Source organism: Pipra filicauda, unplaced genomic scaffold, assembly GCF_003945595.2.
Source record: "Pipra filicauda isolate LSUMZ 115617 unplaced genomic scaffold, ASM394559v2 scaffold293_size922472_pilon, whole genome shotgun sequence".
NCBI lineage: Eukaryota > Metazoa > Chordata > Aves > Passeriformes > Pipridae > Pipra > Pipra filicauda.
This window is the reverse complement of record NW_024104413.1, coordinates 150,001-164,519: the sequence shown is the minus strand read 5'-3', so window position 1 is coordinate 164,519 and position 14,519 is coordinate 150,001. Positions and strand designations below refer to the sequence as shown.

The 14,519-nt window shown below is 37.5% G+C and overlaps 1 protein-coding gene across 13 annotated transcripts in view; it reads left to right on the top strand.

Annotated features, from left to right (window-relative positions):
* Positions 1-14,519, top strand: part of ADD1 (adducin 1) — a 63,664-nt gene that overhangs the window by 27,075 nt on the left and 22,070 nt on the right. For all 13 annotated transcript variants that reach the window (XM_027712821.2, XM_039382989.1, XM_027712819.2 and 10 more), the window contains exons 2-9: positions 4,789-5,001; positions 6,256-6,418; positions 7,531-7,682; positions 10,923-11,003; positions 11,424-11,573; positions 12,523-12,666; positions 12,810-12,908; positions 13,298-13,474. In XM_027712821.2, the coding sequence (XP_027568622.1) occupies positions 4,807-5,001; positions 6,256-6,418; positions 7,531-7,682; positions 10,923-11,003; positions 11,424-11,573; positions 12,523-12,666; positions 12,810-12,908; positions 13,298-13,474 (1,161 nt within the window). In that variant the 5' untranslated portion in view covers positions 4,789-4,806. The remainder of the gene's footprint in view (positions 1-4,788; positions 5,002-6,255; positions 6,419-7,530; positions 7,683-10,922; positions 11,004-11,423; positions 11,574-12,522; positions 12,667-12,809; positions 12,909-13,297; positions 13,475-14,519) is intronic.

The window sequence follows — 14,519 nt, the reverse complement described above, 5'->3', positions numbered from 1 at the left end:
ATGTAGTTAGCTGATCCCTGCTGGTGGACATGTGAGACATTTTACATCTTCCCAATGTTCACATAATATTCAGTGATGATGGTTCAGTGAGAAACATTGAACCGATAGAGGCAGAAGTACTTAAATCTGTCCCAACATCCATCTATCAAAATGAGTTTAATATTAAAGTTTTAAGTATGTTTATTAACTACAATAAAATCCCAGCCCAAATCCAAATGCTTTTAAAAAATATATATTTTTTTAGGTTTAAGGGTGGGGGTTTTATGTGCCCTTAAGTTATTGTAGATTCTTATTGGGTATTATTCACTGTTTTACCTGTTTAAATTTCTTTGACTACGTGTGCATCATCTGAGTACTGAGAAATGCAAGTTGTTTAAAAAAATTGAGATTTTTCTTCTTTCTGAATGATAATGTTAAAAATTTTATGGCATTTCTGTTCTAAAACTTTATTCTATTTTTTTTTTAACTTAACTGTGACACCACTCAGTAACATTCCTCTTAATGAAACTGTTGGATTAGAAGAGTATGGGGAAGAAGAGCATTTTGAATGATGAAAGTAATGTGAAATATTAATACCAATTTCAGAATCTTTTCTCGTAAACAGCGCTCAGTATCTGTAGATGAGCTAGACATTTTGTAAAGCTGTTTTCCTGAATGTATTTCACAAACAACCTATTTCTAGCACTTGCTCACCCATCCACATCCCCCGTGTGAGAAATACATTGTATTCTCGGGCACATGTGACTCTTGGGGATGGTCCTGTGGAGGGCTGGGAGTTGGACTCGATGATCCTTGTGGATCCCTTCCAGCCCAGCGTGTTCTGTGACTCTGGGAGCTGGTTGGTGGCTCCATGTGCTGGTCCATTGACCCCCCCAGTGTTTGTGTTACACACTTATGAGCTGAATGGATGTCTTTGCTTCTCTTACTGTGAGCCACTGGTTGGATTTTGTCACAGATGTTTATTTTTTTCTTTGCTCCCCATAGTAGTAGATGGTCTTCCCTCTGTCTGTATTTGACAATAACTGCTTCTGACAGAAGGGTTTTTTGTGCACTTAGGTTTTCCAGCCACAGCTTTTTCAGTTAAGGGTGTGGCTTTTTCTGACACAGTTGCATTAGAACTGGCTCTCGCATACAAACCCTTATCATGACAGAAAGTCCTTTGGCATTGCAGCTTATCTTGCTGCAGTGGGGGCTGCAGTGAACTACCTCAGAAAGAAACTGTCTGTACTGGAGTGCTGTGGGTGTGAAGACAGTCTTCATTTTTTTTTTCTTTTTTTTCCTACCTTGGCAGCCTGTTCTGATTTTCAGCGTGACCTTCCAGTTTGTTGAGCCATTGGCTGTTGCCCAGTGTGTGTTCAGCTTCACTGGTCAGATTCCTTTTATTTATTTATCGGTGTCCATATTACTGAAGCTCTTACTGGAGAGTTCATCATGCCTTACTCCCAAAAGGTTTTTCAAGGAAACTCATAAATAAATTTCAGTGGCTTATGCAAAATGTTGTCAAGCACATCTGCTTCTAATTCAGAAGTCAATACCTTTAACATATGTACCTGACAGCCATTAAAATGAACAATTACTGATATAGTTATGTTAAAACAGTTAATTACTAGACTTTGGCATGGGGCTACCATTAATTTTGGATAGCTGAGGTTGCAAAACTGAGGTATGAAACTGATATTTAACCTCAGATATAAAATGATCACTTAATGTTAAACATTGTAGTGGCAATAATTACACATGAAAATTGTAGTGGTGAAGCAGTAATAGCTTCCCGGGACCTTCCTGAATGCCATCTTATACTTGAATGGAGGAATAATGCAACTTTGGCAAGATACTGTGATCCCACTTTAATGTTGCCTCTTAGGGACCAGCTTCTTTCCAGTGTGAGCAAGAAACAGTGAGGTAATTATGTGTGTCATTCATTTGGAAATAGCTCTTGGTACTCCAAAAGATGGAATTAGTGTAAATAATTAAATGCAAGATTGTGTTTGCAGACACGTGTACAGTTTAATTTAAATAAGACTGTGCATACACATATTCAATGTGACAAACGTGGTCTGAAAATCGAATGCCTCAGCAGGCAGGAGAGGGCTGTTGTTCTCTGCTGGTGCTGAGCTTGAACTTCATAGTTTTCTAATACTTGGGTTTGAAGTAAAGACACATTTGGGGCTCTGCTCAGCAGAACACAGGATAAATTCTGAACTACTTGAGTGGTTCAGTTTGTCTTTATTTGCGGTCTTGCCCTTGTATTTGTTCCTAAACTCCCTGATTTTTTGTGATAAGCGGAAGCTGGTGAAGCTGTTACTGTAAGAGAATAAGACATGTTTGGATCTGCAAACTGTCATTTTTCAACAAAACCCTGGACGTAGAGGTGTTAGTATGTGTGACAGAGCTCAGGAGAGGGGTTGTAAAGTGTTAATGGGCCTTCAGCAGTGTTTTTGAGGTAGGAAATGGCAGATGGTGCAGGCTGGAGGTTGTGAGGAGGAAGAGAAATTAGAAGGGGCGTGTTAGGCATCCATCTGAAGCTGCCAAAGAAGAGGTGTCTGCTTTGCTATAACTTCACTTGCTTTAAGCTTTATAGGTCTAATACCTTAAAAGGTTTTCCTTGTGGATAAAAGCATTTTTGCTTCTTGCTATACCCTGTATTTCTTCCTGGGTGAGGGAAAGCTAGTAATTAAAAAATGAAGATGTGTATATGAGCCTGCTTTAGAGAAAAAAAAAGTGATCAACCATGACGTTTAAAGCCTAAACTTTAAAATTAAGTACTTTAAACTGTGCAGAGATGTCTTTGTGTGTTTATTTAGTAACTCAGTGGGTGGAAATCACTGAGCATTTAATTTGAGTGTCTTAAGTGCTCACATAGATTATCATAGTAGTATCCTCTTCTGCAGAGTCAAGGAAAATACTTTTGTTCATTGTGTTCAGCTGTCTCAATTCAGTGGTTTGTTCATTCTGAAATAAGAAACAAGTTGAATTTTGAAACTTATTTTCTAATGTAAGAATTAAAGAGGACGAGATCTCCTAAATCTGCAGTCCTGAAGTAGACAATTTTCTTCATCGCCATGGATTTGTTTCAAAATAATGTCTGTAAGCTTGCCTTTCTTGTGTGTGCATCCACATCAGAAGTGGTTTTAGCTAATAAATATGGAAATAAATTACTAAACCAATTAAAATCCACAAGCAAATACAGTTTAAGACGAGTCCCTAAGAAAAATCTAAAAATAGCAGAATAATAGACAGGTGTATCAAAATTCCCTAGTTATAACATGTAGAAGATTAATTTTTATTTAAGATATATACAGTCTTTCCTACTGCATAGCAAAAAGAATTCCAATGGCTTGATAATATCAACACATTTTAATGGTACTAATCCTTGCAAAACTCCAGATGTGTAACAAAATTGACAGTTTAAATTGGGCTTCTCCTTACTGTGTGAACCCCAAATCAAAATCAGTGTTATTGAAATTAGTCTTAGCTTCACCTTCCTGGGACAGGGAGCTAGATTCCTCTATTTTGTTCTCTTTATTTAGTCTCCCACCTCTAGGAAAAGACCTACTAGCTTTTCTCAGCTCATTTTCTTAATGAAGTTGCTAAATGTTATGATGGCAAGTGGTTTCAAGCTTGCTTATTTTGTGTATAATGTAAATAATTGCGGTTTGATGAACTAGCAAGCCATTCAGAGTTAAATATTCCTATTGCAGCTCAGTGAAATACAGTTTGTGTTAGTGACATTTGTTTAGTCATGTACAATATACAAAGAAAACCAAACTGTACTGCAAAAGCTTATTTTTAATTTGATATGTCAGATGACCAGGAATTGGAGGTTTGAGTCTCAAAGTGTTGCAAGGGTGGCTTTGTTGAACTGGTTGCTTGTCAGTGGAAGGCTTCAAAAAATCTAAAAAGGATTTTGGAATGAAGGTTGTAATGCTGTGCCCAGAAAAGTGGGATAATGTTACACAAAGGGATTCTTGTGAGTGGAAGGAGGAGGTGTGTCTGAGCAATACCAGCTGAGCTCTCAGCCTCTCTAGTAGATACACAGTTGCTGACTAGAACATGTAAAATCTGAAACGAACCTGGCCAGGGGTGGGGACTGTGTGTGTCTCTGCTTTCCAGGTTTCAAAAACCACATGCTAATGCAGTGATGTGCATGTTGTTAAATGGTCCTAAAATAAATGTAAAAAGCAATGCCCCGGGTTGCAAAGTCAGCATTTCTGAGTTTGTCTCCAGAAACGTGTTCCCAGTCCAAGCATGTTTTGGTGGGGTTGACTTTCCATATTAATGAACATGTGTAACGTCCTAATTTCTATAATTACTCAAATTCTGATTTCTGCAGTATTATTTTTATGTCTGCTTTAACTTTTTAAGAAAAAAAACCCAAATAAGCAAAAAAGTCCCAAAACTAGTGAGTTTAGACCTCATGTGTCTTGAACTTCTGTCATTGTCTCTGAGAAGGTTTGAAGGACTTCCTCTCTTCTGAAAATCAGGCTGTTTAGACAACTTAAAGAACTGGAGATAGTTTAAATGGGAGCTTTTGTGTTAGTTTTGTGTTGCATATGGAGCATATTTGACTTCTCATAAATATTAGCCTCCTTGTCTGACCTTATATATTAAAACCTTTTTTCCTATTCTAGAATATTGCTGTCCAATTGCACAGACAATTAGTGTTTGGAAAGCCGTGCTAATTTTAGGTGGATTTGAACTGTTGCTCTTAAACAAGAAACACGTATGTAGTTCTAAAATCAAGGAAGCAAGGAAATAATTATTCCTTTTTTCTGTCCCTCTTCGTAGGTACCTTAAAACTGTGCTATGAATGGTGATTCTGGTGTGGGGGTGGTGACTTCACCACCTCCAACTACAGCCCCTCACAAAGAGAGGTATTTTGATCGAGTTGATGAAAATAATCCAGAATATTTGAGAGAGAGAAATATGGCACCTGACCTTCGCCAGGATTTTAACATGATGGAACAGAAGAAGAGAGTCTCCATGATTCTTCAAAGCCCAGTAAGAAAAAAAAATGCTCCATCTTTAAAGTGATAAATTTAATGTCTCTTTTCAATATCAGAATGGTATTGGAGAATTTTGTGGTATCTTAGATCCATCTGTTCTTTCCTCTGGTTGGCTTTTCCTGATTTTTTTTTTCCTCATGCTGTCTGGTTGAATTTTTTCTATCTACTCATAAAGCAGCTCCTCAGTCTTACTTTCAGAATTCTCTGTATAATCATCAACATTTTTTTTTGTATTTTCTTTCTAGTCCTTGTAAGACATTTTTGCACTTATTTTCATGTGTTCATTTAAATGATTAAATGTATCACTTTTTAAGAATAGCTTATACAAGGCAGGTCTGTCCTGTACTTGGTTTTTCATGTGTGATTCAGACATATGCAATATTTTTATATATCTCTTTCTGAAAAGGTGCACAATAATGAACTATGAAAGACTGACATTTAATATTGAAAATGTTCCCTTGGGGAGAAAGTACACCAAACAAAATTTCTCTCATAACATTTGTTCATTTTGTAATAACTGGTGGGTGACTTTAGATACAAAACATTTCATGACATAACTTCATTCAGAATAGGGATGTAGTGGTAAATTTACAGGGTTTTTTGTTTTAAGTCAACCCATTTTATTGATGAAAATAATAATAAGTCACTTAAAAATTATAATCATTTAATGGTATGTACTTCTCCTTCTATACAAATCCCAGTGTTCTTGTCAAAAGCAGGAGCTGTCAGCAGTAGTAAAAAAATCTTGTTTTCTTGCCTTTAGAGATAAACTAAAAAAAAAATATCAAGAAAAAACAACGAGGACAAATGTAAACAACCCCTTGTTCAAACATGTTTTAAAACTTCAATGGCCATTGCTTTCTGTGTTCCTGAATGCCTTCTTGGCAATCAGTTCCCTGTGAGCCATGCTGACAAATTTCCTTTTCTTTTCCTTTCATGTTTTGTGTTCGAGCGGACTGTACATTCTTCTCCTTCCAGGAATTCATATTAGTAGGTTGAATGAGTTTCGGTGTTATTTGAAGAGAGAATGCTGGAATTTCCATTAAAGAAAAAACCCCAAGTGACTCATATAATTGGAGCCTCCAGAGAGCAACGTTTTCAAGTTACAGTGTGTACCCAGTACCTCTGCCCTGAGGTCGTTTTCAGAAGAGGTGTAGGATGGTTCCATCTCAGTGCTAAAAAAAAGCTGTGTGTGAAAGGTTGAAGTTCATTTCAACATGCATTACAACATGCAATGTCTTGTTGCTAGGCCTTCTGTGAAGAACTGGAATCCATGATCCAGGAACAGTTTAAGAAAGGGAAGAACCCAACAGGTTTATTGGCATTACAGCAGATTGCGGATTTCATGACGACGCACGTACCAAATGTCTACCCTGCGGCACCTCAGGGCGGGATGGCTGCGCTGAACATGAGTGAGTGCACCTCCAGCCAGCAGAGCTGAATTGCTTTTTCTTTTTTTTTTTTTTTTTTGAAATAAAAAGTACTGTGAAGTTCAAATGCTGTCCTATTCTGCTCACAGGAACATTGCAAACATGAAATGAATTGATTAGTTTCTAAATGCCACAGTGGTATGCGATGTGATTCATGTGTATAATTTATATCAAAAGCTATTTGAAGTATGGTATCTTAATTGAAAATTAAGCCTGGTAAGTCAGTACTAGTAAAAAATTTAAAGATTTAAATATTGCTAATTACCACGTGGTTTGTCTGCAGGAAAATAAAATGCTCATTAGTAGTCTGGTAACAGTGAAGGTCTTTAGAAACTAATTATTTTTGCCATTGAAATACTGTTTGCAGCTTTCACCTGTGAAGTGAAGCTTTAGACAAGAAACATCAGCAAGCAAAACAAAGAAGGAAAACAAAACCCAGAATGTGCGAATGCATGTACACACAGGTTTTGTGTTCAGATAACATAAATCCTTGCCTGTGCTCCAAAATAAATCTTTAGTTTAGACTGTAGCGTGGCCTGGTTCTGCTTTATCACAGTTACTTTTAACCACATTTCTAATTGCACTGTGACTAGAACTACAGTATTTGTATTTACCATAATCTTCCTCTCTCTGGCTTGTACTTAATTTTTCCTAATTAAGTGAACCTGTGTTCATCTTTTTAGATGTGTAATTCTCCTTGTTAGGAATACTGAATCATGTATCTCACGAAGTGGAATATTTGGGGTCACATTTTTCTGTTAACAATGAAGATGTATTTTACAAACAGTCATTATTTTGAGAGGGGAAAAAATATTTTGCTGAGGAATGCACTGTCACCTTAGCACTAATTGATAGAGGGAAGGAGACGAATGCTGCGTCTGCCAAAGCTGAATAACCCTCCCCAAGGCTGTCATTATATTCGTGTAATATAAATTATTACGTGATGGTAATGAAAACTTGTTATTGATTTCTTAGCTTAATATGCTGATATAAACTAGTAAGAACAACTACTCTAATAGCAGGGCATGTTGTTAGGTTTGAACTGATGCTGAATGCAACCCCTCTTGTGCTTTTTTACCCCTTCTGCTTTCCAGGTCTTGGCATGGTAACACCAGTGAATGATCTGAGAGGCTCGGATTCCATCGCTTATGAAAAAGGGGAGAAGTTGTTACGATGTAAATTGGCAGCTTTCTACAGATTAGCAGATCTCTTTGGCTGGTCTCAGCTTATTTACAATCATATAACAGTGAGTATTGAATCAACAGATAACTGAACCAATTGTTTTCACATACAAGAGAAGTGCTTCCCTCCCCTGTCATTTTCTCTTTGTGTGTAAGAGGAGCAAAGTGGCATTGAAAGCAGTATAATAGTGAAGAGACTTGTCATTGCAGTAAGAGCTGGAACAGCTTGGATGTCAGCTACCACAGCCTGAATAGAGTCTTAAGAGAGTGTACATGAAACTTCTTATGATGAAGTTAAGATTCCTGAAAGACTCAGGCTTTTAGTATCTTAAATGCTTCAAATAATTGTATGTACTATTCTGCAAGGTGATTTCTTAGTTTTCTTGCTTTTCTTGCAAAGTACTAAACTATCTTAGTCATTCAGTGGAGTTTTATAATTCAAGGTACCAACCTTTTTGAAAAAGAAGCCGTAGTATTTCTGAACATGAGCGAGATACTTAGCTTAATGCAGCATGCCAACAATTTTCCTTGTGACTGAATAATCATTGGCATCCATAAAAATAATGACAAGGAGGTCAAATCAAGGAGGTTTTATATGCCAGTAGAATGATCAACATGAGACTCATGAGTAAAGTCACAGCTGTGGAGTGCAGCCCAGTCAATTGTTGTCCTAACAGAGCTGAATTGTTTGGTTTTTTCTACATAGTAGAGGTTGTCCTTTATGTATTATCAGTTCTACTTGCAGTCAAAATGAAACATGATAATCTTACTATTACTGCTTTTTGAGATTTCAAAGCATATTATTTGTGAACAGATGAAGCTGATAAATGATACATGTAGGCACAGGATCAAGGCAGTGTTGGTGAGATCATTTGGTTCCTTTTGTAAGGGAACATATACAACATAATGGTTCTTGTAAACAACTCTGAGCCACCCACGGATTTTTCATACGTGACAGGAGAATAGATTTTGTAGAAGGGACATTAATGCAGTGGAAAGATTACCAGGCAAGCAGGTTTGGAGATGGCTTTCTAGTGGAAAGTTCAGCCCTGGGAATGTTTGTGTGTTCAGATAAGAAGACAAATGTAGTGAAGAGCGCCATGCCTGGGAAAGGGGTTGAGGCCAGGGCGTGTCACTTGGGGGGAATGCCTCGAGTTTGCTTTCTTTGGGGAGGAGCACAAGGAAGATGCCAGTAGAAGTGATACCAGTTGAGGTGGAAGACAGTCAAAGCACTTGCTTGGAATGTGAGGTTCTGGAAGTGGTTTAGACAGTTTTGAATGGCAGATGTCCTGGAAAGCTCTTGGTTTGTCAGCATCCAGTCCCAAGTCATAGTTCTCCTGGCTTTTACAAATTCCTTCAGTGAACAGCCTTCTGAAAGGTGACTGATAGATATAATTTATCTTCAGAAGCTGATATGGAACAAGGTTATTATATTTACAAACCAGTCTTGTTTGTGTACCCATGCATTAAGCAGTTCTAAGACACTCCTTTGGAATGTGGTGAACGCCTACCACTTTATGCAGAGCTGGAGTTTGACTCCAGGTTTTCATTTTCAGTGGATGCTCTAATTACTGGATGATTGCATTCAAGTTAAAAACTGCCAGTGCACTTCTGAACTAAGAGAAAAGATACAACAGCCTTCTGTGAGGGTCATAAGCCTGTGTGTTAGAGGAGAAAGGAATTGTGAGGATGTGAGAGTGTATGCCAATATGGGCATATCAGGGAGGAGGGTGGAGTATCATTGCTTTTCTGGATCATTGTCAGTCACTGACAGTTGCTGTGTGTGGAATTGTTCAGACTGGTGCAGTCCTGATGCAGAAGCAGAATTACAGAGCATCAAGAGCTTTCATGTCAAGTATAATAATGTGGAATAAACTTGAGTACCTCCAGGGTTTTCATGTCAAGTACAGTAATGTAGAGTAAACTTGGGTGCCTCCAGGGTCAGGCAGAATTTGAGATAACAGGTTTACAGAAGGTACACATCATTCACCAGGTCTTGGTTTGCTTTGAGGCCGTGAGCTGTTTATTGGATCTAATTCTAAAACAAGGTGGTTTATGAGTCTTGTTGCTTGTTTGTCGTGCATTTGAGCTTTCTTATTAGCTCTTGGGGCGCTTCGAATAATTCCTGTTCTTTGTCTTGCATAAATAAGAGATTTTCTAGATCATTTACACTTCAGTAATGAAGAACTATTTTGGTGATTCATAGAGGTGCAGTTTAACTTCACTGGTTCAGTTTAAGGTTCTTATGCTGTAGCATGTTCCCAACTGTTTGTAAAGGAAACTAGATCTGTACTGGGAGCTTTTGAATGACTGATCAACTACTTATTTTAGAATTGTTTTTCCCTGCAGTATAATTATATCAAAGTATATATGAATTTAATGTTGCAAGTAGTAGAAGACATGGGGTAGTAGCAGCATAAAGTAGCTGTATCTCAGGAAAATGCAAAACTCATAAATAACTTCTAATTTAAAAAACCCAAACAGCAAACAAACAAAAAACCCAAAACCATCACACAAACCACCCAAACCTGGGTTGACTCACAGTGAGGTAGGGAGTTGTCTCACATGTCTAGTAAAACATATGAAGCCTTTTAATTCTCCATTGAGAGACACCTAAACTACCTAGATGTCCTGTACTTTTCAGTTTAGAGACTTTTAAGGGATGTATCCCAAGATGTGAGTGGTTTGAAGCCAAAATTATTTTGTATTATAAACTCCTGATTGTGCGAATGAGACAGGAGAACAAAAACACAAGTGAAGGTTGGGATGCTTGGTAGAAAATCTGCAAATACTGCTGTACTACTCACAGGTGTCTCCCAGGAACCAGCATCAGTAATGAAACCCTGCTCAGCATCAAGACATTTTAGATCTGTGGGCCAAATTCTGGCGTTTTTTCACACACTTTGATTTCATACCTTATGTCGTACTAGGGTAGAAATACAGTTGGAGTGTAAACTCATTCTACTAAAAAAAGTAACTTTTTTCACCGTTTCTCCCAGTATTGTTTCTTTTATGCGTAGTAGGTGAGTTGTCTCCTATCACAGGTGATACTAAATTTACTAAAGGGTTTACTAAATTCCACCAACCTGAAGGACACTGGCATGTACCTGCCATCTGGTTTCGTTCAACATGAGTTAATTAACTGTGCTCTGTGTTGATTATCTCTTGTAGCACACATGAGTCATATTGCATATGTTACAGGTATACTTGTCCATTCCATACTCAGGAAGTGAGAGTGGTTTGGGGCCTTCTTGTATGCTTTAGTAAAATATTCTTAGTAACTCTTACTCTGGTTTTCTCCTTAGGCCAGAGTAAATTCTGAGCAAGAGCACTTCCTCATTGTACCTTTTGGACTCCTCTATAGTGAAGTTACTGCATCTAGTCTGGTAAGCAATTAGTAATTTTCATAGCTGTAAAATATTCATATATGTATGAATATATATGTCTGTCTATATATCACTGTTGAAATTCTATCCTAGAGAATATTTTACTCCTTTGTAACATATTTAGAATAGTTTTATTGAACGTGGTTCTGGTACAGCTGAGGTATCTCAGAGATTTCTTTGCCCATGTTCACCACCAGGTGTCCTCCCATTGATCTGCCCTGTAAAGAGCCAGGACATTTGGACTGTGAATCATCTCATACCCTTGAAAGCTGCTGGCTGTTGGGTCAGGCTTGTCTGAAATTAGGCATTTCAGACATAAATGATGACTTATGGTTTTAGAGCTTCAGCAGTAGATGCTGAATTAAATCAGATTTTTGTGAGTATTGATTCATTCCTGCAAATAATTCTTTTCATTCCCAGGTTAAAATCAATATTCAAGGAGATGTAGTTGATCGTGGAAGCACTAACTTGGGAGTAAACCAAGCTGGTTTTACCTTGCACTCTGCAATTTATGCAGCTCGACCCGATGTCAAATGCATCGTCCATATCCACACGCCAGCAGGAGCAGCGGTAAGCACCTCCTGCTGTGTCTTCAGTCCTGTTCCCCCCACTTCTCCCAACTGGAAAAGAGCTGGGTCCCCTTAATCATAGATTTGCTTCCTTTCTGAAGAGCAGAAAGATTTTAAGTCTGTCTTCAAATACGTGGTTCTGTTTGAATCAGTAGATCCTCCTCGCTTGCAGGTTATTTGTTTAACCTGAATGCTTAGACAGTAAATTGAGCTCTATGATTGGATAATATGTATTTCATATATGTGTCCTTGAAAGACCAGATCTTTTGACAGTGAGTCATAAAAGCTTTAGTTAGTTTTGTAAAGCACAGTTTATCAAGGTTTTCTGAAATATTTGAAACTTTTCCAATATCTCTCACTGAAGCAATTAGTTACAAATCAATTCTGCCTCTTTGGAATGTTTTGAGAGAGTGACTGTCTTTCAGAGTTCACAGTTGGATTTTTTTTAATTGATTAATCACATTAATACAACCATTTTAAGGATAAATGATCAAATTCCTAAAATTGTGAGTTATAGAGTAGTCTTTTTAAAAATATTCTTTAACTTTATCTGCAGTGCTGCAGAATTACGTGTGTCAGAGTTGATCACTTAAGTTCTTTTGGCAGGGAGGCAGGAGGGGGAAAAAACTGAGTGGAGTGAAAGGAATGAAGAATGCAGTTGATTTTGGGTTTTGATTTGTTGTAATTTTATTTTCTTGAGTCTTTTTATATTGGTGTTGCTGTCATGTAAAAGCAGTCAGACCCAAGATCAATGTGACTTGTATCCAATCCAAAAGTTATCATAAGTAGAGGCTTTAGGGATAGAGTCAAAGACCACTGTGTATGTACTTGTAGAGATAGATTCATATAATATATAAAAATATATATTTTTATTATAATTCTTATATTAGTCTGATTTTCCATTTTTTTCTGTTGCAAGAAGTTAAGTCAGTTGTTTTAATATTTCTCAGGTTTCTGCAATGAAATGTGGTCTCCTGCCAATTTCACCTGAAGCACTTTCTCTTGGGGAAGTAGCTTATCATGACTACCATGGTATTTTAGTGGATGATGAAGAAAAGGTGGTTATTCAGAAAAATTTGGGGCCTAAAAGCAAGGTCAGTATTTACATCTAGAATTACAGAAAAGGGGTGGGGGCAGTGTGTGTGTGAAAGGTATGTTCTTTAATCAAGAGCAAATGCTCTTTAACCAAGAAAATTCTTGCCTTACTGCTGGTAACTTTCTTTCAATGTCTCTCTAGGTCCTTATTCTCAGAAACCATGGCTTAGTATCAGTTGGGGAGACTGTTGAGGAGGCTTTCTACTATATTCATAATTTAGTGCTTGCCTGTGAGATCCAAGTAAGAATTTTAATGTGTTACGTAATAATACAGCCTACTGTATTAACCTTCAGACAGGTTAATAATTGTGCACTTTACTGGTTAAGCTCTTGATCTAAACTAACACAATGATGTGTGAAGCCATTGCATTGTGTGAGGACATCCAAAACATTGGTTTCACCAGCACTGTTGAAATCTTGTACTGGAACCATGAATTTGATAAATGCTTCCGATTAGAACAGGTATTTTCAAAGACTCAAGACAACTTTTATACAAGGATATTCATTTATTGAGCTTTAAAATTAAGTAGATTTCTTCTGGATTTGTGTCAAAATTTAAGGGTTTTTTTTTTTGGTTGTTTTCACCCCATGTCTCTCGAGAAACCTAAAGGTAACTTTATTGTTTTTAAGGTACGTACCCTGGCCAGTGCAGGTGGACCTGACAACTTAGTGCTTTTAGACCCTGGAAAGTATAAAGCCAAGTCTCGTTCCCCTGAGTCTCCAGCAGGTGAGGGTACTGTGTCCCACCCCAAATGGCAGATTGGCGAACAGGAGTTTGAAGCTCTAATGCGAATGCTCGATAATCTGGTAAGGCAGGAGTTTTTGTCTAATTGTTTCATATGATAGCATATAAAATCATTTTCTTAAAGCTGCGTGTAGTTGGGATAGTTTATAGAGCCTCCAGTCTGTTCTTTCCCAAAGATTAAGAGCCCTCAGAGGAAGAGGCAACATGAAAAGTATCATAGAATGCTTCAGGTATTCTTTGTGGAAATAGTAGATTTACTTCTTACTCATAATCTGGTTGTTATTGGGGAAATCAAAGGGGATCTTGTGGGATTTGGCATTTCCAAATCAGAGTACTGTGGTACTTGCTACTCCTTAGTCTGTGTCCTCCCAAAACGTGTAAAACAATGTTAATGTTTTATCAGGTGCAGAGTCCAGCATAATTTGACTTTGTAAGACTCCAGTAGTACCTAGAAAAATCAAAAGACAGACTTCAGATAAATAGATATAAGCCTTCAGGTAATATGGCTTCAGTAAAATCCCATCTGTAACAAATAAACAGATACCAACATTTGCTATCCAGCTTTAATGGGAAAGATGTGGCTGTGGACGGCAGATTCCTTGTCTCACTGATTGGTACATTCAACAGTTGGATTTCACTTTCTCCAGGAAATAGCAGTTTCATGTTTCTTACTGCAAATAGAAAGCAGGATCACAAAGGAAATGGCATTGTATGCACTAGGAATGTAGGAAGAGAAAAGAGCTTTCAGTCATCCAATACAGGCCCTTACTATTACAAGTAGCCACATATTATACTGGGTAGTTGAGTATATTGGGTAGTTAATTATATTAGTTGATTATAATTATGCAAGATATGTTTTGGTCATGGATGGAGCAGCAGCCAAAGTAATGCCTCAGCAGTGCTTAATGCATGAAAACTCTAAAGCAAACTAAGTCTCCGTAGTTAGGGCTAAAGTTTCTTTACAAGTAGCTTCATGGGTTAAAGAATGCAAGTGCTTTGGGAGGTACACTATTCGTCCACACTCTTTCTTTGAACCATGTTGAAAAAATCTTTTGCTAGTGAAAATTTCTTAGAGGAACTGTTGAATGTCCTTTTTGTATGTTCAAT